Source organism: Leptosomus discolor, chromosome 7, assembly GCF_034619465.1.
Source record: "Leptosomus discolor isolate bLepDis1 chromosome 7, bLepDis1.hap2, whole genome shotgun sequence".
Taxonomy (NCBI): Eukaryota; Metazoa; Chordata; class Aves; order Leptosomiformes; family Leptosomidae; genus Leptosomus; species Leptosomus discolor.
Window position 1 is genome coordinate 3,627,527 of NC_141397.1, and position 22,335 is coordinate 3,649,861.

General features: G+C 39.6%; 1 protein-coding gene across 1 annotated transcript in view; it reads left to right on the forward strand.

Moving 5' to 3' along the window:
- Positions 1-22,335, forward strand: part of PHF14 (PHD finger protein 14) — a 144,667-nt gene that overhangs the window by 67,564 nt on the left and 54,768 nt on the right. The window contains exons 14-15 of the mRNA XM_086468151.1: positions 6,335-6,385; positions 6,549-6,670. Of these exons, the coding sequence (XP_086324277.1) occupies positions 6,335-6,385; positions 6,549-6,670 (173 nt within the window). The remainder of the gene's footprint in view (positions 1-6,334; positions 6,386-6,548; positions 6,671-22,335) is intronic.

A 22,335-nucleotide genomic window follows, 5' to 3' on the forward strand; every position in this document is an offset into this window, starting at 1 on the left:
CATGCATTTGATCCACATCCCATTGTATCATTTATTGCTTCATCATTCATTACTCATTCCTTATGTCAGTATCCTGGTTTTCAGGCATTTCTGTCCTGATTCTTTTAATTCCTGAAGCTGACATGCAAGTCTCCACCCCATACCAGTAGAATGCTGCAGAGCACAGATGGATACTTCTGTGACACAAAACACGATGGCTGAAAGAGCCCCATTTTTTATTTATCTTTCCCTTGGCTATGGAAGTTCTATGCCCTAGTTCTCCTCATTTCTTCCACCCTCCCTTTTTTTTTTTTTTTTTGAGGCATTCTCTAGCGTTCTTTCTTAACTGTGTTTTACGACTTATATTATATCTTATAGTATACTATATATTTTATGGAATATTTTAGTAACTGTCAGCTTAGACCAGTGCAAATTAGATTTGACAGGGGCGAACAAGTGTTGGGATTTGTTTTTTCTGCTTCTCTTTCTTTGCAGGTTTGATAGCTGTTTGCAGGTCGTGTCCATCAGCATTTCTCTGTAGGCAGCCTTGTAACATTTTGTGTGAGTTTTTAAAATGTTGGAGAGGCAAGAGTCAGGGTTTGTTTTTTTTTTTTTTTTTTCTCCCAAATTTCTGCTGTGTTCTTTGTGACACAGCAGTTAGATCTTTTGACTGTTTATTTCAAAAACGAATAACTTTTAACTTGATTTTCTAACGCAAGTAAGTTATGCAGTTGCCTGCCATTCTAGTAGCATTGCTTCTAGTAACCTATCAACCCATTATTGCAAGATTTGATAGAGAAGTGTGATGCCTCTGGTAATTAAGTTCTTGAGCATATTTTAGAGCAACTGGATGGGAAGGATGAGTGCTGAGTAAGGAAAAGGTTTTAGTTATGAGCTCAGTTATCCTTTACGTTAGTCTCTCGTGGTCCAGTGTAGAACACGTGCAGTTTGAAACCTGTCCTAGTGTGTCCTTGGTTTAGCTGGGGAGAACTTGGGGATGTGGTGGGAGACATGGTTTGAATGTAGTAGAGAAGGAGAGGTTAAGAAGTCACTAGAGGAGGGCGGGAATATTAATATTATCAACATGAGCCAGCAGTGCCCTCATGCAGCCCTGAAGGTCAGCCGTATCCTGGGATGCACTGAGAGGGATGTGGCCAGCAGATCAAGAGAGGTGATTCTGCCCCTTTCCTCTGCTCTTGTGAGACCCCATCTCAAATACTGTGTCCAGTTCTGGTGTCCCCACCATCATAGGGACATCGATCTGTTGGAAGGAGTCCAGAGGAGGGCCACAAAGATGATCCAGGGGCTGGAGCATCTCTGCTGTGAGGACAGACTGAGGGCTCTGGGATTGTTCAGCCTGGAGAAAAGGCGACTCCGGGGGGACCTTATAGCTGCCTTCCAGTACCTGAAGGGAACCTACAGGAAGGCTGGTGAGGGACTTTTTACAAGAGTGTCCAGCGACAGGACAAGAGGAAATGGTTCAAAACTGAAGGAGAATAGGTTTAGACTAGATTTTAGGGAGTAGTTCTTCAATATGAGGGTGATGAGACTCTGGAATAGATGGCCCAGAAGGGTTGTGGGTTGTGGATGCCCCCTCTCTGGAGGTGTTCAAGGCCAGGTTAGATGAGGCTTTGAGCCACCTAGTCTAGTTGAGAGGTGCCCCTGCCCATGGCGGGGAGGTTGGTTTAGATGATCTCTCGGGTCCCTTCCAACCTAAGCCATTCTATGATTATGGTATAGTATTAGGAAGTCAAAATGAACCAGTTTGGCTGGTTTTAGCATCTATTTTTAAATCTATTGTTGTTATTTAAGGGCCCTAATTGTGAAAGGATATGAAATGGGAAATAGTATTTGCCTCGTGTGACCTTGGCCTAAGTTTGTCTGATTTTCTGGGGTGGTTACGTAGGATCAGCCCTTAGCTGTAAGCATGTATGATCTCTGTTGGCAAATAAATTAAGTTGCTTGCGTGGTAACCAGAATGCAGGGGCCTGCATGGTGAATCCGGTGCTGTGGGATTGAAAGCTTAGTGCCTGGAATCTTTGTGTTAGTAGCAGGGAAGTGTCTGAGCACATTGCACACTTGAGCGCCCATCGATTGGAGCCATCGTATGGAGTTGAGGATGAGACACAACCAAAGACTTGCCAATCAGCTGTCGTGAAATGTCAACATTTGAGATAATTTTTTACAGAAACCTTTTACTTCTAAGTATAGAAAATTGTATAGTTACGATTTTGAACCACATTCCATTGTTCAGTATTTTTTTTTTTAATTCCTGTTATGAAGTGTCATCTTTAGATGGGTCTCTCTAATCCAGATCTAGCAGTGTTTTGTTCTAGACTGAGTTGTCCTTTCCAAGTGGTAGATATTTTAGGGGATATCTGCCTTTTGCGATGGAACAAAAATCCTGCTGGGATAGCACGGGCATTGATGGGGATTTTGCCTGGGTGCTGATAACATCAATTTTTGCTTTCCTGACTTACTGTTTGGAGCACTTTGGAAATGCAGAGACAGATTTCACAAAACTGGCTTGATCAGTTTTATGATGTAGGGAAGTCCTAAATTGAAGGGATCTCTGTAGTATTGAATTGCCAAGTGTTTTGATTAAAAAAGTCACGGCCTTCATATGCATCTTGTACTGGATCAACATCTCTGTTTCCAAATAGGTTCTGAATATGAACAATTTTATCTCAGTTGTAGTATTTACCATTGGATGTACATAATAACACTGTTTGTTTAAACTTTTCTTTTATAAGAAATCTTAAATTTAAAATTGTTTATGGCGAGTACCTGCAGCTCTAATACTTGATGAGTATAACCTCTGACGTTCTGCTTTTGAGCCCACTAAAGAGAGAAATTATTCGAAGCATTTTAAAAATGCAAAAACGCTACTTTGAGGCAAAGAGCAATGCGAAATAACTGGGCAAAAAGTCCAGGTTTAAATGATTCTTTTCTGTGAACCTGTAAGGTAACTTTAGTGAAAGCACTAATGTAAAATTACTAATGCCTGATTACTGGAAGGCTGGTGTTGAAAATCACAGAATACTCAATTTTCAGTTGTGAATTTGGCGTTGTTTTCTATTGTGAATGCTGGCAATAGGACGGTGATTCTGGGCAGAAGTTAGCGTTGCAAGTATGTTTAAGTGTGGAAATCGTTGGAAAAACATTAATGTGAAGTTGTTTAAAAGGATATAAAATATCCTACCAATGTGCCTGTCAAAGGTGTTGATTTGAATGTTTGTTTTCTAGTGATTGTCAGATTCAACCATGTTTGAAGGTTTAGAAATCTAATGGAAGTATAATGCGAGTATAATTTAATGTGAGATTCCCTGTCATATACCTCACACATTATGTAGCAGAGATGAAAACCAACATTTTCTTGACAGAGGCGACTGAATTATTTATAAATATTGCATCTCCATTTTGCTGAAGTTTAAATATGTTTCATCACTTCTTAAAATATAGTTGCTAACTTGTAATCTCTTCTAGTTGGGGTAAAAAATAATTTTGCTGTTACCTATATTTCCAAATTGCCTATCAGTTTTCAGGGTGGCATTACCCTGGCTGTACAAAGCATGTGTGATTGCCTCTCGCTGCTTAAACACGGAGAATGGGGACCGTACCACTGGCACGCACCTTTACACCTCCTTCTCTTTCATCCTTACAGCTGCCTTCAGCAGAGCCTACATGGCTTGAGAACATTTGTGAGTGTTCTGGGGGCCTGTCTTGGTTTGAAAAGACAGGTGTCTGTGGAGGTAGGCAGGAGCCTCCCTTGAAATGGAGAGTGCAACCCCCTTCCCTCCAAATTATTATAATTTTGAAATTAACGGGCCTTCAGGCAAAGATATGGGGAATAGGAATAACAGTTCTTTACTAATATATATATATATATATATATATATATATAAAACACAAGGCAGGGAAAACCAAACAACCCCCTGGTTTACACTGACAGAGTCAGGAATACAACCTGACCCCCTGTTAGGGTGGCAGTAGCAGTCCGATAAGATGCTGGCTGCAGTCCTCCTGAAGCGATGGGTGTAGTGCTGTGGAAGCAGAGATCAGGTAAAAGAGTCTGGTCTTCCTCCGAAGGTCCAGTGGTCAGCAGGTAGCTCTTGTCCTCTGGAACTCCAGTGGGGGGAAAAGCTCCTCTGGGAATCCAGTGGAAGAAAAGCTGCTAGGGTGTTGGAGATCTCCGTTTTTATTTGGCATGGACTGCTTGGCTCCTTCCCCCCGGGCGGAGCATCTCACCATGGGATGGGGAGTCGTGAGGCAGTTCCTTGATGGGCCATTAACAGGAGATAGCCCAGGAGCGAGTTATCGATGGGTCAGGCGATAAGGCGTTGTTGTGCCCATTGACAGGAGATAGTCCAGAGGGGGGAGGCAGGGAGCACCGCCCCACCTGGTCTCAACAGCTCCTGAAGATGGTAATAGAATATATTTTTTTTCTTTTGGCACATTTTACACTGTAACCCAGGACAGGGCCGATGCCAGCGGTTGAAAGGAGTAAAATGGGCAGTTAGTGGGCTCACGGCTGATCAACCTCTTTTTTTCTCTGGTTTTAGTTTACAGTGACCTTGGGTTGTGTAACATGCAGTGGCCGTGTAGTCCGTGTTACATCGATAGCTCTGACACTGCGCTGATAAAGTCAGTTACCCGTCGTAAATCGCTGCTTCTAGCTTTGGACACTTGGGTGTCTACTGTGTGGCTTGTGGAAGGCAGAACGCCTCAATTCTGAGTGTATTATTAAGTGTATAGTAAATACTGATATGTATTTAATAGATAAAGTTTTAGTGACTTTTATAAATCATCTTTAGGGAAATGTGAGAATCTCAGCGGTAATTACAGTATTCTAGAGAGGCACAAAATAGACTCGTGTTTTCCGTTCTACTAATTCCTTTCTACTACAGAGTTAACTCTTGCCTAAAACCAAAGAAACCTTCCCAAACAGTGTGGTATTAACATGCACAGGTTACAATCTGCGTAGGTAGAAAGGTGTAGCTGTGTGGAAGCGGCAGGTTTCTTCACAGTATCACTATGTTTAAACGTGCAGAACTGTTTCAAGTAGCAAATAGGCTTAATTTGAAACTTGTATAAACCCCCTTCAAAGAGGACCCCAAACAGGAGAAACGTGATGCTACTAGCTTCCTCGGAATTGTGTTTATGGCTGCTTGTGATTCTAAACTGGCTTAAGATTTTTTTTTTTTTGATCAGCTGGATTTACTTTTCCGAGAAGAACACTAGCAGCTTCAAAAAAGTTTTAAGAAATCATAATGTAGGCAGTGGGTGTTTTTGTCGTATGACAAATGACTTCCTAAGGCGATGATTTCCTCCCAGAAAAACAAGCATTTTAAAGTTGGTTGGTTGGTTTGTTTATTTATTTATTTTATTTTATTGGTGTCAAGGTATCAGACGTTGTGGGTCAGTGGAATAGTCCCTTGATGTTTTTCATTTCCTTTGGCATCCCTTCTAATTTTCTTCCCTTTTTGAACACGGAGGGGAGCGTGTGATGTTGTCAGCTTGTGGCGGTTACTGAACACGTGCGGGTTATAATGCTGCTGTTTCGGAGATGAAAACCGCAGTGGCCGAAGCTGGGCTCACGGCCGAGTGGCGTGTAGTTCCTTCGAGCGGCTTGTCGACTTCGGTGTTGGCTGTTGCAGCCCATGGAAACCTCTTTTCCTCCACGCTGCTGGTATCTAAGAATCTAATCTAAGAAATCTAGTTCTTTGGCCAACTGCAGTACTGAAATAATTTCCACTTTTTCTAGGACCCATTCTGTCTGTGGTGTCCCAGTTACCTGTTGGTATATGCCACAGCTTGATGAGCAGCTGCCATGTACCCGTTACACTAAGCCTCAGTTTGAAAGCTTCAATTCTTGCTTACTCCCCAAAGCTCTAAGAATTATTTTCTGTTTCTGTTTTGATGAAGCTTTTTAATTTTGCATTTTTTTGAATCCGATCACTTGGCTTACAAACAGAGCGCTTGTAAGTGCTCAAGGAATTTACTGTAAGATGCTGTTGGTATCCGTTTTCCAATAATGCATTTTAGCATTGGGAAGTTGTGCAAAGTCTGTGAGGTTTGTAATTCTGGCGGCAGTCTCGTTTGGAATAAGGCTCCACACGCTCAGGTCAACAAATGTATTTAGATTTACTTTTTGGCTAGTTCCGTAGATTTATATCCAGAATCTGAAGCTGTCGTTCCAACATGTCGCAGACCCTACTGTGGTTGTCTTGCAGTGATTCTGTAGTTAATGCTTTAAATTATTTCCTGCGGTGTTTCAGTTGTTGTTATGAATAATAGATAAATAGCAAAACCATTCTGTTACCTAATATTGAATTTTAAATATATTTTCTTCTAGAGAACTAGAGGACGAAAACGAAGCTTTGTGCCTGAAGAAGAAAAACCTGAGGTTGGAATATAGTGTTTTGTTTTTGTTTTGTTTTTTTTTAACGGTTTCACAAAAAAAATTAAACTTTGGGCTGAAGTGTTACTTTCAGTGCTATAATTGAGAATATTTGCTTTCCTTCCCTCCTTTCTTCCCCATTCCTTTCTTTTGCCTTCTGCTATGACAGGAACGGATTCCCAGAGAAAGAAGACAACGACAGTCCGTTCTACAAAAGAAGCCCAAATCGGAGGATTTAAGGACTGAATGTGCTACCTGCAAAGGGACTGGAGACAATGAAAATCTAGTCAGGTAGGTTTGATGCTCGGACCTTATGAGGAATTAAAGTTCCATCTTCATCACTTTGTCATCGTGATTATAACGAAGAAAATGTGCTTTATAAAAACCACAAACAAACGAGAACTTATTTAGGGGAAACATTATGTCGGAAATACTGACTTGATTCACTTATTGACCTGCCAAACACATTTACACTGGGGATTAAGATGTAAATAACCGAGATAATCTGTTTTTCTAACACACGAGAATTAATTTTCTCTTGTCAGGGTGAATTGTCAGTGTTTTAGAGCAGGTCAGAAAGATAAACAAACCAGCAATTTAATGCTATTAAAGCTACAGGAGCATCCTAAAAGTAATTAAATTAGCATCATTAACAATATTATGAGCTGATACGTGGATTATGAGGAATTTATGTTTTTAAAAATGTATTAGTGCTACCTCCATTAATGCAGATCACGAAGGGGTTTGATAATCACGTTTCTTATCTGAAACAGAAGTGAAAAAAAAAGAAAATCTTTTGAATGGTGTTTTAGTAGGTGCAGAAATCTAATTAAAGTGTAGAATAGCTGCCACTGAATGGCTCCTGTTGACCACAACTTCTGCTGCTTTTGACTTTATAGCTGGCATTGAGGCCCCTCTGCGAAGCTGTAGAAACTGCTCACAGTTCTTGAAAGAAGAACAATGGAGCTTAGCAACCAGAAAGTGGATTTTAATTGAATCTACTGAGCTTTCATTAAAACAATCTCCTAAGAAGTTTTGATAAAAAAATAATGTTGTATTTAGGTCTGTACGCTTAACTAAATTTTTTTCTGGACAAGATATCCTCCTTAGCTCAGATAGAAAGTTTTTTTTTTAAATTGGAAGGATTATTCCAAAATACACCTTTTAATTTATTTCAAGGAATCAGTGTTATGAGGAAAGTCAGAATCGATGATACACGCACGCAGCACAGAGCTTTAGGATCAGGCCGTGTCCCAGTACAGATGTTCTGTACCCAGAAGAGCTGATTTTAGGATCAACTTCAGCGTATGACTGACTGACAGTTTCAAGGGTTGTGTGCCAGATTGTATTTTTATTCCCAAATTGGAGGCAGAATGCCTGTATGACCTCACCAATAACTAATCAGTGGGACTCTCATACGTGGAGGAGCTACTGCAGGAACTCAGAGGTCCTGCTCCGTACGGGGAGTGGGGAGGAGGCGGGGGGGGTGGCGGCGATCGCTGATACAGTTCTGCTGAGTTTTAACTGCACCCGAGAAGGTAAAGGGCTTTCTTCAACCCTGATGTTTGCAAGAAATAAAAGCTGCAGGAAGACCGTTTTGTCGTGGGAAGGAATCCTGGGAATGAGGCACGCTGTGCTTCCCTGCGACAAAGGCAGGGAGTTGCTTCTCCTCCTCAGGCTTTTTCTAGATGTGTTAAATGCTGCATTTGAGGACATAAAGGATAAGATGAGAAAATATTTAAGTTGCAACTAAGGAATATGGTATAAAATTAGTGGTATGGCTTGTTTAACTACACGCAAAGATTTTAGTGGTAATTTAGATGGGCCAAAAATAAGCGTAGTACATGCCAACCCCCCACCAATTCTGTTGTAAACCATCCTCCTAATTAGGCTTGGAAACAGCATAGTAATCCTGCATGGGAGAAAGAGATTTTTATGTTCTAATCCTTTCTCCATAATTCTCTGAAAAAATATTTTCTTAAATCTTCTGTCTTATTTTCCATGTTAGGTTTTAAAAGAGATTATTAATTTAAAACTTCCTTTTCTTCAGATAGCGCCTATAAATAGCTGCAATTTTATCAAAGTTAGGTTATGTAGTAAATTTGATTTTTTTTTTTAGTGTTATTTTTTGGTTCTTAAAACTGTATTTCTTTTGATGAGAGTAAATTCATGGACTGTAATAAGATGCCAGCTACCAGACAGGCTTTCTGCTGCGCAGCCAAAGCTGTGTAGGGGTGTGATCCACCGGGCATTGCTACGTCAGAGATGGCTTCGGAATCTCTTTTTCTCGTGTTTTGTCACAAAGAGGAGTGACCTTCTGCCTGAACAACTTCATTCTCCTGCCTGTACCATCATGCAGGAGTCCTTTGTCACAGGAGAAATCGTGTTATTGTAGATGCAAGTCGGTAGGGCTCCTTGTAAGCAAGAGATGTTTGGGAGGGAGGACAAATTTTTTTCAATATTCATTTTCTTTGGCACTCTCTGTTATTAAAGCCAGAACTTTCTCAGAAAACTGGTGGTCTCTTCTGTCATCTTTGCTCTTCACTCAGCAAATGTTTTGTAGTTACTGGATTTTATTTTCACCCATTCTTACCCATCTGCAACTAGGAAAAGGGAGGTTTGTTGGGGATGTTGCAGAGTAGGTTTTTCTGCATGTGAAAGTCGATCACTAAGTTAAATGGAAATGCACAACTGCTGAAGCTGCAGGTTGAAGGAATGGTCTGGATGGGCCTTTAGCTTCTGCTCTGCGTTACCTCAAGCAGGGCTGGTTCCATGACTGCTTTTTCATATTATAGTTTTTTCTAAAATTTATGTGGCTCTCTCACGTTGAGTAACGACTAGAGGAAGATAAGCAATTATTTCTCATTTCAAAGAATGCAGCGGAGTATTTAGTAAGGAATCTGGAATTTAAAACCCCCTACATTGTTTAATTAGTTATTACTTTTTGACTAATGGAGATTCCTTTTTTTAGATCTCCCTTTTAGGTGCTTGTGTGTGGCATTGGGTGGCTGGGGGATTATTTGTTATATGTGCAGTGTCTTTACCTAACCTGCTGTTTATGTGGCTTAAAATTTTTAAATAATTGTCTGAGAGGATTTAAAATTTTTCCTGGAAAAAGTACATTTCGTTCTGGTGACTTACAATAGTTCATTAATTGGCTGAAGTTTGCCTTAGTGACTAGTTTTCTACCCCAAAAAATGTGATTGAAGTTAGAATGTCTTCAGTTATTAGCTTTTGTCTAAAACATATTGACATGTTCCCTACTCTTATATGTACTCATAATTGACATACATATATATATATGTAAAATGTATTATAGACATGCCAAGACAGTGCTTTTTTTTAATCACTGTGTCAGGTTATTTAGATGGACCCTTTCAGCAGAGCAGCATGTTTAGGTTTTGTGGTTTTCTCCACCCAAAAGGATCGGTCTTGTCATCCTTTTGTGATACAATTGGTTTTTGGTAGAATTTATGGTGAATTTATTTTATAAAGTCTTTTCTGTACATCTGTGTAAGTTTTACTGAGCTAAATACTTCTGCTGCTTTTACCTTTTACAAGATTAGTGAGTGGCACAGGCAAGATTTACAAATTAGTCGAATGGCGAAAAGTTAATTGAAAACGTTTGCTCAAATGAGGCAAAGTCTGATCTGTAACGTTATAAATGACTGTAAGGAAGCCGTATCTGTAATTAGAGAAAAGTGGGTTTTGAATATCTTTTAACTCAAATGAACTTTAATTGAGTATTGAGAGGAATCGTAGTGAAATATGGAGAGGTTTAAATATTTTTTATTTGTCGCAGATAGATTTGGTGTAAGGCCTGGGAACACAGCACTTTGCAAAAGAGCCAAGAGTTCAGTGAAAGGAGTTACAATGTGCTTGAAGCTAAAGTATTGTGAAACCAGAGGGTACCTATAACAATACACTGCTCAGTCTTAAGGAATAATCAAATATTGAAAATATTTGCTTGAAATTCGAGACATAATTTGAAATATGGGAGTTTCTAAAGCTTGATGTGAAAGATGAATTTTTCTAACAAACTCAGAAAATCACTTTAAAGGATATATTTTGTTTTAGAGGTGACCTCTACTGTTTGGTTTAGAAAACTTTTACATAATGATGTTTCTCTTTTGTTTCATTTTGTTAATCTTGTAAACTGGGTATAGTTTAGACATTTTAATAGATTTCCCGAGTGCTTTATTGCAGTCTTGCATGCCTCACTTGGAAGGATAGATCTCGCCAATGAATTGCTTGATTCATAAGTATCTCTTTTTTTTTTTTTTTTTTTTTCTTGAGGCCATAACTCAATAATGCAAATCATTAAAAATACCTCCCTTTAGAACTTAACCACTTTCAGTAGAAAGTGGGTATTTCAGGTAGCTCGAGATGTCTAGGTGAAGCTTGCCCTCCATCGTGCACCGTGCTCCAGAGTATGTGGCTGTACCAGTGTCCCCACAGAGTGCTTCCAGCGCAGTGTTGCTGTCTGTTCTGTTTTGATAAAAGAATAAATTAAGATGAATGGTGTGTTTTATTTTAATATGTAGAACAGATTTTTTGGAGAAGAATCCGCAGGCTAATCTAGTTTAAAATCTCCCCAGGGAAGACTTCTAAAGAAGTGGTCTCCTCTCAAAAAAAAAAATAATTCAGCTCTCAACTGCTGCTATTAAGAAAAATAATATTATAGCTTCAGTTCTTGGCTTTAGGATGTGCTTGGGTAATATTTAGGAATATAGTCCATTAGATAAAATTGATAACTCAGTACTAGGTTTGAGAAAAGCAGAATGAAATTAGAAAATCATTTATGTATGGGGCAAAATCATATTTGACCAGGTTAATGAAATCTCTGAAAAAGCATTAGATTTCTTTATCCCACAATTTAGAGCAGGCATATAGTAATACATTCCTTTATAGTTTTGTGTATTGAATTTTTATGCTTTATTGTCAGTTAAGCTAGAATTTTCCATTTCGTTTGGTTTGCAGCAACTGAGGCAAACTTATGACTTTAGCATTACAGAGAGGGTAAAATAGGCTGTGGTCATCTATTTGAAAGAATACAGAAGGTAATTTTTTAAAAAATACCGATTTGAATGCTGGTTATAAAGTACTCAAAAAAAACGTAAAGCTGCAAAGCAAATTATGAAGCGTGTACGTAGTGGTTGTTTTTCATGGAGGTGTTTACTAGGAAATAAGCTGAATGTGGAAGGATTCGTTTTTCCCAATATACTGAGTCTCACAGTTTAAGCATGTGTGATGTTCTGCACGTGCAGTCCCAGTGTCAAGGCAGGCCTGAAAGGGGAAGGTGAGGAGTAGGAAGGGGGAAAGAAGGAAACATGCACGGTGTTGTATTTACTAAAGAAAAAAACCCCTTGAGTAAAATTGACTGTAAGGTTTGGCATAACTTTGGGTCATACTATAATTGAAAATCTTTAAAATACATGCAACATCTGTACTGCTGGTGCTTAAAATGTATGTATCAAATTTAAGATAATCTGTACTGTATAAAGGATTGAGTCCGTAGCTGCACAAAGTGATCTACTTTAATTCTGGTTTTGCCAGAAAGTGCATTCTAGAGAGGCTCTTCTGAATCTTTTGGAAATTTCTCTGAAGCTGTTATTCACCAGATTTCCTTAATTGCGTTTGTCTGGTCTAGGTTCTTGGCATTTTTCTTACTTACATTTCCAGGCAGAGGGGCATGCCAGCTTTCAAGTTAAGGATTTCTTCCTTATCTGTTAGCTGCTGGTTTTGAAGCTCTGCATGAGATGAAGTTTATTCCAGAACAAGCACATTAATTATTAATTACTTTAAATGCACTACAACAAAATTAACAATCCATCATAGTCCTTCAGAGCCTATGATTTACAGGAGTTTTAGAAGTTTAAGGCTGCTAACGTGGAAATTAATCACAAAGAAAACGTTAGTTAATTCGGCCACAATTTGCAACAATCTTATGTTTTACAGAGGGTTACAAATGCATTATTTCATTGGAATGAACTGCTTGAATGAGAGGAAACACCATTCAGTTGTGTAGTTTACTTCTGCTATATAATTTACAGGGATTAATTCTGCATATTAACCCTTCTAGTTGCTTAAGTTACCTGTTAGATCATGTTTTCTGTCATTTTACTGCCCTCTAAAAGTGTTCCTTTTTCTACTAGATAGCAGGATAATACATACAATGACAAATGCACGTTCTTGTTGACAGAAGACTCAATTCAAACTGAATTACCTATGCTGCACTGCATTTTACTGTAAAATACCACAGATATTTTCAGTGAATTCACTAGGGCAAACATTTATTTTATTTTTTTCTTTTAAAAAAAGCAAGCTGTAGGCACTGTGAAGCTCTCTTGCAGGGTACCTAAAAGGCAGGCGTAGGTCTGGAGGCCGGCCCCATACCGCTGTCGTTCAGGGCTCCTCCAGAAGCAGAGTGCCAGGCACGTTTGCATCTGGGCTACCCAGCTGCCTAAAGCTTCAGGTGCCTGGAATGTTTGATGTTGCACTGCAAAAAGTCCATGGGAAGCTCTTGATTTTTCTGTGAATTAGGAACCAGTCTATTTACCTGGTACCTAAAGGATTTCTTTGGGCCATTTGTCTGTTATTTTTCTGAAATAAGACAGCAGAATCTGAAATTGAAGCCCAGATTAATTTTTTTCCCCTGATTATTTTGCTTGGTTAACCCTTAAACCATCTAAAGAGTAGAAGCTCAGGTCTTTGGATACTGATTTTGTGTCCTGCCTCGTTTGATTCTTGATACTGTACGATCTTGAAGGACCTGTCTTAGAGGTAGCCTGCGTAGGGGTGACCCAGACCTGAAATTTTAGAGATACTATCGTGGTTAAAAGACTTGTTTCCATTCAATTCTACATTATCAGAGTTGGGAGAGCCAGGTTGGGAAATAGCACAGGACCATCGAATGCTATTTTTGTGTAAAGCTTAGCATTCAGCCTTCATTTGGGAAATGAGAGCAAAACTGCATGAGAGGTTATTCAGCCTACCTGTGCTTCCTGATCGAGGGCAGATACAGCAAAGGATGATTTTATTTTTTGATTATTTTTTTTCCCCCCAGGAAAAAGGTAGGGTTTCTGTGAATTTCCCTTTTTTTTGGGTATTTAAAGGCATTTCCTGTTAAAACAGTGTGAAGAAGGGTAATTTTTTTTTTTTTTTTGAGTACCTAGAATAGAGGAAAAAATGCTTGTTTGCCTTTTTTCAGTGTTATGATAGTTCTAAACCCCTGTTGGGAGTATTATTGTGATATTTGGCAAGGTTTCTTGGTGTTCCTCTTACCAGGTGATTGGAGGGGACGTGGGGAGCGGTGTCTGCATCCCCCAAATATTTTCTTTACGTTATTTCCCAGACTGTTTAGTGACTGTCAGTCAAACCTCCTTGAAGCTCAACATTAGGTCTGTTATTGACTGTAGACCAATGACTCCCCAGCTCTTGTATACGGGGCTTCAACCTGGGAAACCTTGGTGAACCGTAGAAGTTTATGACCTCTTCAGGTCATAAGTTTGGTTCAGGTGTTTGATTGTCAGAAGTTTTATAACTGTGCTGTGAGTAATGAGCGAGTTCTTTATCGAAAGCAGTCACTGAGCGAGGTGCCTTTTCGGAAGATGAAAGCTACTTTAATGAAACATGATGCAGAGAATACGAAATCGTGTTACCTGTGGTGGCAGAGGGGAGGCGAGGCTGATAACATATCACATTAATTCCCAGTCTGGTTGCCAGTAATTGCTTATGGCTGCAAAAATACCTATCTTGATGGGGTCAGTAGCTTCTTATTTTTGTGGGCGTTCTTAAGAATTTTTTCATACAAAATGGCATCAAATAAATGAATTCAGTTGGCGTTTGCATGTGTCAGATACTCCATCGTTCTGGCCAAGCTGCTTCAGTCACGTTCAGTGCAGCAAGGTTATCCCATCCCAGCATTCCAGAGTATAAGATGCTCAGAAAAAAAAAAAAACAAACAGATGTCAGATTGTTTTATTCAGTTCAGTTGGTTTTCATTGTGAAGCTGAGTCATTGCTACGGAAGCCATGAAACTGAAATTTATACTTAGGAAATTTATAACCTGAGAATGTTTGTGGTCAAGTATTAAAACAGTGTGGTGGAAGACCACAGCAGGAGACAGTAACTGTTCAGTGCTGTGTTGCAGCATCAGCTTTGACTTGTCACAATTAGTGTCAAGGGAGCAGTCAGTTTCCCGAATTAAACGTCTGTCCACAGAGCCGTAATGTAAGTTGTGCACTATTTGAGTAAGAAACCGTCAATGCAAAAGCATGATTCTTCCCGTTACACGTGTATTTCTTTTTCCCCACTTCTGTTACTGCTGCCCAACACTTTCACAAATCCTCGATTTGTAGTTAGTTGATCTGTGGAGGGGTTGACAGTAGGAGGCCTGAGGTTTGGGTGCAAAACTTCACCTACGCTATTCAAAACAAATTTTGTCTCGGAGAAACGTGAGGTCATGTTTTACGTTACCAAAGGTGCCCGTACATGAAAAGCAGTTAGAAGTACAGGGAGCTTAAGGATTTTGAGTCCCTTCACTCAGCATTGGCCAGTTATTCTTCACATGATTAAACTGGAATAAAGCACAAGTGTTCATTAATAAATCAGTGGAGCAGAGTTGCTAATTTGAGTGTAAATCAAGAACTTATGGTATAATTTCGTGAGAGACTGTAGGTAATTTGTGTGTATATGGGATCTTATAGTTCTTTTTAACTTGATAGTTTCGTAGTCTAAGATATTTCAGAGCTGCTTACTGAAGAACGTACTTTTAAAAACAGAAACAATGAAAATTTTTTTTTTTTTTTTTTAAAAAAAAAAGCTCTTGTCATAATGCCTCTTCAGCATTATGATATATTTGGCAAAGATCACCTTTTTTTTGCAGTGTATGTTCCAGGAGAAATTCAGTGTTATTACTGAACTCTGTTTCTAGCTAGCTGAAATAATTTGCAGACAATTAGATAATTTGAGAATGGTAACAGTTGATATTCATCTTTTTATAGATTGTCTTTGTTTTTTGGGAAAAGGAGCAGAGTTGTTGGTTTTATTTGTTGATCCTGTACTTGATAATTCTGATGGCCACTAGATTTTTCATTTTTTTTACTTGCCTGTCTTTAGTTCCCTACTGGTGTGGCCGTTGAAGTGACAGATTGAGTAATCTAGTTTTTTTTCCTGTAAACAAATCTTAGGAATTTCTAAAGCAGAATGACATGTTTTTCATTTATTTTTCTGCCTTATTATTAATTTTGTTATTTTTTTTTCAATGATTTTTAAATTTTTGTTTGTTTTTATTTTATTTTGATTATTTTTTGGTTTTAAATGTTTGTCATCGGTACCATATCCAAGGCTAGATTTGGATTTCTCTTCGCCTTGCAGTTAGTAACACTGCCTTCTCCCTTAACAACAGTTGAGATTGTTATCATTGCTTATCCTTTGGGTGGTTCCTTTACGTTCTCGTCTCAATGAAATTAAATTTTTGTTCCTGATTTGCTTCAGGCTCTTTAAAATACCAAAGGACAAGATTCCATATTGAGCCAGGAATTCAGTATCACTGGATGTTTCAGGTGGCACTTCGTTACCCTGTAACAACCTCGTTCTTCAGACTTTTTTTTCTTAAACATTTACCCTTGAATGGATTTTGTAATACTTGTTCTTTGTCATAAAGTGTCTTTTTTTTTTTTTTTGGGTCCTGCCACTTGAACAGATGTTCTTTGGGTGCTCTTGTCTTGTGGAGGATTTGAGAATGTTGCCATGCTGTCTTGAATAAGGTTACACCTAAATGTTTAAGCCTATCTCTGGCTTCATCTTGAGGAAGGCCTAGTAACTTCACTTAATTTTGAGAAGAAAAGGCTGGAGAAAGGGTATGCAAGGAAAAAAAAAAGCTTATATTTTCTTCAAGAGTATCTTGAAGCTTTCAGCAGAGATAATACGGATCTGTTCCCTTTTTTATATCACTTGTTATAACAATGCGAAGGTCAAGCGTAAATTAATTTGCAGTTCTTTGATTAACTGGCTGAACTGACTCCCCCCAACACCTCAACTAGGTATAGTAAAGCTGTTGTATTGCGTGTGTACTTGCTGTTGAGGAACAGGAACAATAAATCCTTCTAATTCTGACTTTGAGACCTGATGTGATGGTGTGTAAGGGAAATACGCAGTAGAGTATAAGCTGACATTGGAATGTGGTGTAGTAACTGACTTTTACCGTTGCACATCAACAGAGTGATTATTCTAAATCATAGCATCACTTTCAGCTGGATAACCACTAAAATCACTGCACTGTGCTTTCCTGAAAATGCCACAATCCTTCAACTGCCAAATTAAGCCCAGGGAGAACAACCATCAGTAGTGCCTGCACAGTTCTGTCGCGGGATGAGCCCTGAACCAAGTGAAAGGATGTTCTGGAAGAACAGTAACCTTTCCCATGATGTGCACGTTTTCCATTACATTTCTGACACAGAATGCTGTGAAATGATTTAATGGTGACATTTTGTTTTTGCTGACTTTCCCTTTTCTTATTAATAAGAAACAAAAGCTAGGTTAGGAAAGTAGAGGAAGGGTGGCCAAGCATTGGAATTCTAATACAGAAAGCTCTTATTTTAAACTCGGGCCCAAAGCCATTCTAGGTACACGTTGTTTCTGACATTGGATTTTACTGGTGCTGGGGGAAGGGACACGTATGTATCTGCAGCATCAATATTGAACACCTTGTTCTGTAAGGTTAATTTATGTTGTTACTTTGCAGTAATTGCATACCAAGTGGGATAATTCACTAAAGCATCCTTTCTAATTAGCAATCACACAGACCTTTACACGTCAGCTCTACAGCGCAGCACACGCAAGGCAGTTATTTCTGCTTGTCATTTTTGATGTATACTACTAGAAACAACTGTAGAAGGGAGCAAAGCGTGAGCAGACGTAGTACACTGAAAGGTCAGCACTTGTCACTTGGAAAAGGATAAATTTTTATGGAGTGAGAAAATAGAAAGCTGCTACCCATCGATGACGTGTGGGAGCTTGTCTGCATCTAAAGTAGTACATGTAAGAGTGCTTGGACGGAAGAATTACTTGTCTAAAGTGTGGTTCATGCTTCCTTTGGCAGCTCTCGATTTCCTGTTTCAGAACTGATGAAAAGCCCTCCTTGTTTCTAGCGCGATGTACAATTTTTATCTTCGAAAAACACGGCTTTTGCTTAAGGATGTATGACGTTTTCTTGGCACCTCATTTATTTTTATCCTTCTCCCATCCGGTTTTAATGTGTTGGATGATGGTTATTGTCGTTGTAAGTCACTCTGTTTCCCTGAGGGGGCATCTAAATAGGAATAAAATATTTTAGTTTGGGGTCACTGGAAATAAACAGAGAGTTTCAGTTGTACGGTAACTTCCTTGACAACATATATGTGTTGGAGCATGTTTGCTGTCACGTTGTTCTTTGGTTGGCCAAGAAGGGGTTGCTGGCTTTGTCAAATTCAAAATAATCTTCAGTTCTGGGCAGAGAACCTCAGTTTATTCAGTTGGAATCTAAAACCAAAATCACGTATGCAATTTAAATATTTGTAGCTGAAAGTGAACACAGACAACCAACTCCCTACTTTTCCTGAGAGCTGACGTGCACAATTGGGTTTTAAGGGTGGGATGTGTCTTAGGAAACCTGTAGCACCTGATAGCTCCTGAATACAGTACCAAGACTTAAAAGTTGACGTATCTCTGAGTTTTAGCTTGAGTAGATAGAAGTAAATACAAGTATAATTTGGTGATAGTAATGGACTGATAGCTAACATAGTGAATTCTAAAAAATAATGTTCTAATAAAGGCTCGAGTAATTGTAAAAATCCTAATGGCAGTAACCTAAACGGTACAATTGTTGGCATTTATTTGGCCATAATATGTAAACAATAATTTCAGAGCTGTTCCGTACAAAAGGCTATTAAAAATGAAATAGATGTGGTGAAATTGTTTTGGCAGCCTTTCGCCGCTTGCTAACAATTTAATACGGCAATAAAAGCTAGCAATAGCAGCACCAAAATTGCATAGCAGAAACTTGATTATAATTTGGTAAGAAAATATTGTATGAATAAAAGCGCAGACGTCACTGCAAGCGGCAGCCAAGCTTTGTCCTTGGGTTTAAAAATCTCATAAATTTGAAGAGCTTTCTCAGGCGTTCTTGTTGCTAAAAGCCGGAGACAAATACGCCGGGTGCTGATGTGGCTACCTAGGGAAATAGAGGAGAGGACTTAAATCTTCTGTTCTGTAAGTAGGGCTGTATGAAGCCTTCCCAAGGCTCAGGGTGGAAGTCTCTTTGGACTCTGTGATAGGGACTGCTGGTTTAAGCGTTCCCCTCTCTGCTCAGCGCTGCGGGCGAATAAACCCCAAAAGAGAACGGAGGAGTCTGCTGCCTGCCTTCTAACGGGGAGCACGCTGCTCGGCGCAGCCGAGTGGGAGCCCAGCCTTGTGGTCAATGCCTGGTGAAAGGCAACTAAAATCATATCCAAAAAATTAACCTTTAAACTCCGTCTTTATGAAATGGTGAAGTCCATTGAAATTGTGAATTTGCCTGTCGTTTCCTTTGTAGGGCCAGTTTGGAGGTGATGGGGTCTGTGTGCATTTCTGAATTGGCTGGCCTTTAGCTTGGTGTAAAAACTTAGATCGCCTGAGAAGAGGTGTGGAAGAATTTTCTGGAAGTGTGCTTTATTATCAATGCTTACTGAACTAGCCAGTAAGTAGGTGCTACAGAATGCATAGCTAGTGTAAGCGGCAAGAATCTGTGCAAGTCCAGAGCCATTTTTGAGAACATCAAGTCGTTTTGAGACATTTAGGATATTTAAATTGTATTTCTATTTTAATTAATTACGGGTTTGGAAGTATTTTGAAAAAAAAGTGAGAATACGGAAATGCTGCTCAAGAGAAGGCTTCTGGGAGACTGATAAAATGAGACAAAGAAGGGGTAAGTAGGCAGGAATGTAAATGAGTAACGAATAGAGGAGAAATCAGCGTTGCAGTTCTGTGAACCTCAAAGATCTGAAGTTTCACATGGAGGCTAGAAGGAATCCAGCTTAGAAACTGTTGGGGACGTAACGTCCTGACAAGTGTATATTTTGCCTTACTAATTGATGATGCAGAAATGGAGAAGAGGAAAGATGAAGTTATTTGGGGATGGTACAAAATGTGACAAAAAATCAGCGCTTGGAAAGGAATGATTCTTGAAGGAATAACAAAAATGGATTCAGTAACAGCATGAGAAATTGTGGCAGGGATAACCTTATTTATAAAGCTGTTTACTTCAGTATTGAAGTCTGTTTTGTAATAAATGACAGGAAAAGAGAGCAACTTGCAGGCTGTCCTGGCTTGATGAAGACACTTTGTAACTGCCAATGTATGAGTCTGTGGAGGGATGTGAAGAAAAACACTTGAGGAAAACATACTTAAAATGTCCTTTTTTTGAAAGCAAATGTAATATTTGTTAATATTTTAGGTTTGCATGGGTGAAATCAGTAGTGCTGGTTTTAGTAGTCCGATTGTGTGATGTGAATCAATCCAGTACTAATTAGTTGACGTTTTTCTACATTTTTGAGAGATTGTGCAAGTGCTGGTATGTAAAAAGTGGGAAAGAAGCAGTTTTAATATTTTAAAATTCAGAGCAGCTGAAAAGAAAAAAAGTAGTGTTACTTTGTAACCAGTCTTGGTAAAAATTGTTTAAATTTACATAAAAACAGCCTGTTGTCTGCTGGTACCTACTGACAGTTCTTTTAATAACACTCGCTGTGAAAAAGAGATAAGAAAACCAGCGGGCTTTTAAAACTCCAGTGGTAATCTTAGTTTTTCACATTAAAGAACAATAAGTAAACTGCAGGACTTTAATTTTCTTTAATTCTGAAAAGCTTGGCCAAACCAATTCTGCTTTTATTAAAAGCAGAATCACAGAATGGTTGAGATTTAAAGAGACCTGTAGAGCTGGTCTAGTCCCCAGCCCCCTTACTCAAAGCCAGGTCAGACAGAGCCTGTTACTCAGGGTAGTGTCTAGTTGGGTTTTGAATATCTCCAAGGATGGAGTCTCTATAACCTATCCAGGCAGCTTGTTCTGTTGTTTGTCCCTCCTTACTGTAAAAAAAGTTTCTTCTTATGTTTAAAAAAAAAAATTCATTTATTTCAGCTTTAGCTTGTTGCCTCTTGCCCTTTCACTGGGCACCACTAAAAAGTCTGGCTCTGTTTTCTCCCCCCATCAGATATTTACACACTGAGAAGGTTCCCACTGAGCCTCCTCTTCTCCAGAGTAAACAATTCCAGCTTTCGCAGCCTCAGGAGAGGCTGAGAAATACAACAGATATTCCAGTCCCTTAATCATCTTTGCGGTCCCTTTGCTGGACTCGCTCCAGTAACTCCATTGTCTTTTTTGTAGTGGGAAGCCCAGAATTGGACACAGTGCTCCAGTGTGGTTTCACCAATGCTGAGTGGAGGGAAAAAGCATATTTATTGTCCATAAAACAACAAAAAAATATTCTTATGTTGTGTTATAACAGACAAAATTTGGTTTGTTATAAAAGAAACGTCTTCCTGTAGTCAATGTAGTGAGTCATTAAGGACATGACTTAAGGCTGAGAATGTTTTTCAGTTATTTTGCTTGTTAAAGCCATGTTGTGGGAAAACCATGTCATAGTTGTAGTTTAATAAAAGGTTATTTCATTGAGCAAACCACTGGAGAGCTACCAGTGCTAACGCTTACAGAGTTCCACTGAAAGTGGTCTCACCTTAGTGGAGGGCTCCACTGCCTGAGTTAAGACATCCAGGTTGGAGGGGACCTCGAGGATCATCTGGACCAACCTTTTGTGGCAGAAGGATGGTCTAGGCAAGGTGGCCCAGCACCCTGTCCACCGGAATCTTAAAAGTGTCCAGTGTTGGGGATTTCGCCGCTTCCCGGGGGGGATATTCCCCTGGCTGATGGTTCTCATTGTGAAAAATTTTCCTCTTGTGTCCAGGCAGAAGCTGCCCGGGAGTAACTTGTACCCATTGGTGTCTCGTTGTAAAAAGGGAAACATCCACAGTGCCGACCCCTTCCTCTGCTCTCTTTTTTTTTTTTTTGCCTTTTCCAAGTGCATTTCTGCATTCAGTGCTCGAGAGTATCGTCCCCTGTAACGATACCTCTCAGTGGGCACTTTGCATTAAAAGAGCTGTAGCGTCTAACCTAGCAGCGGACTGAGATGCAAAAACTCCCCAAACCCAACTCTGAAGGGCTGTTTGCCAATTCCTTTCAACCCCAGAAAATAATAAACAACATCATAGCTAAAACCCCCACAGTTTTTTTCTTAGCTACAAAGGAGGAGTTGGGAGGTGGAAGCGCTGGGAGAGAAGGTCTGGTGGCGTCACGCTCGAGGGATAACGTCCCTTGCCGGAGGGACGGAGAATGTGGGGGCAGGAGGATTGTCAGGCTGGGAGTTATCCTTTGCTTCCCCGCTGGTGGGTAGTGGGTACCCCACGAAGTGGGGTACTGGGTGCAGGTTTTACAGATGCCAAGAGTTACGATCCTCCCCCCGTTCATTCCAAAAGGAAGAGGGAATACATGAGCTGGCTTTCTCTGAAGTGCCAGAGGAGCACTGCCAGGTTTTATGCTGATACAGATCCTAGTTCCGTGAAGACTTGATCTGAACAGTCTGTGTGAGTTAGCCACGGATTTCTTAGCCCTACCAAAACCATCGTGGCCTCTGTTTCACCTTGTAGGTGGTAGCTCCTCTCTGTGTATAGGCTGTTGATGTGTCTGTATGTGTGTGTGTGTGTGTGTATTTGGAGTGGCCAGTGTGATGGCAAACAGTGTTGGGCATGTCCCGTGTTCCTGTTTGCTGTCATTTCCTCCAGACCCTTAACTGAAAGAAAATTACACCTTAAGAAAAAAAGAAAATCATTAGCCTGTGCTGGCCCATTTAATTGCTGGATATTTATAACAGTATATGTTTTGTGGGAAA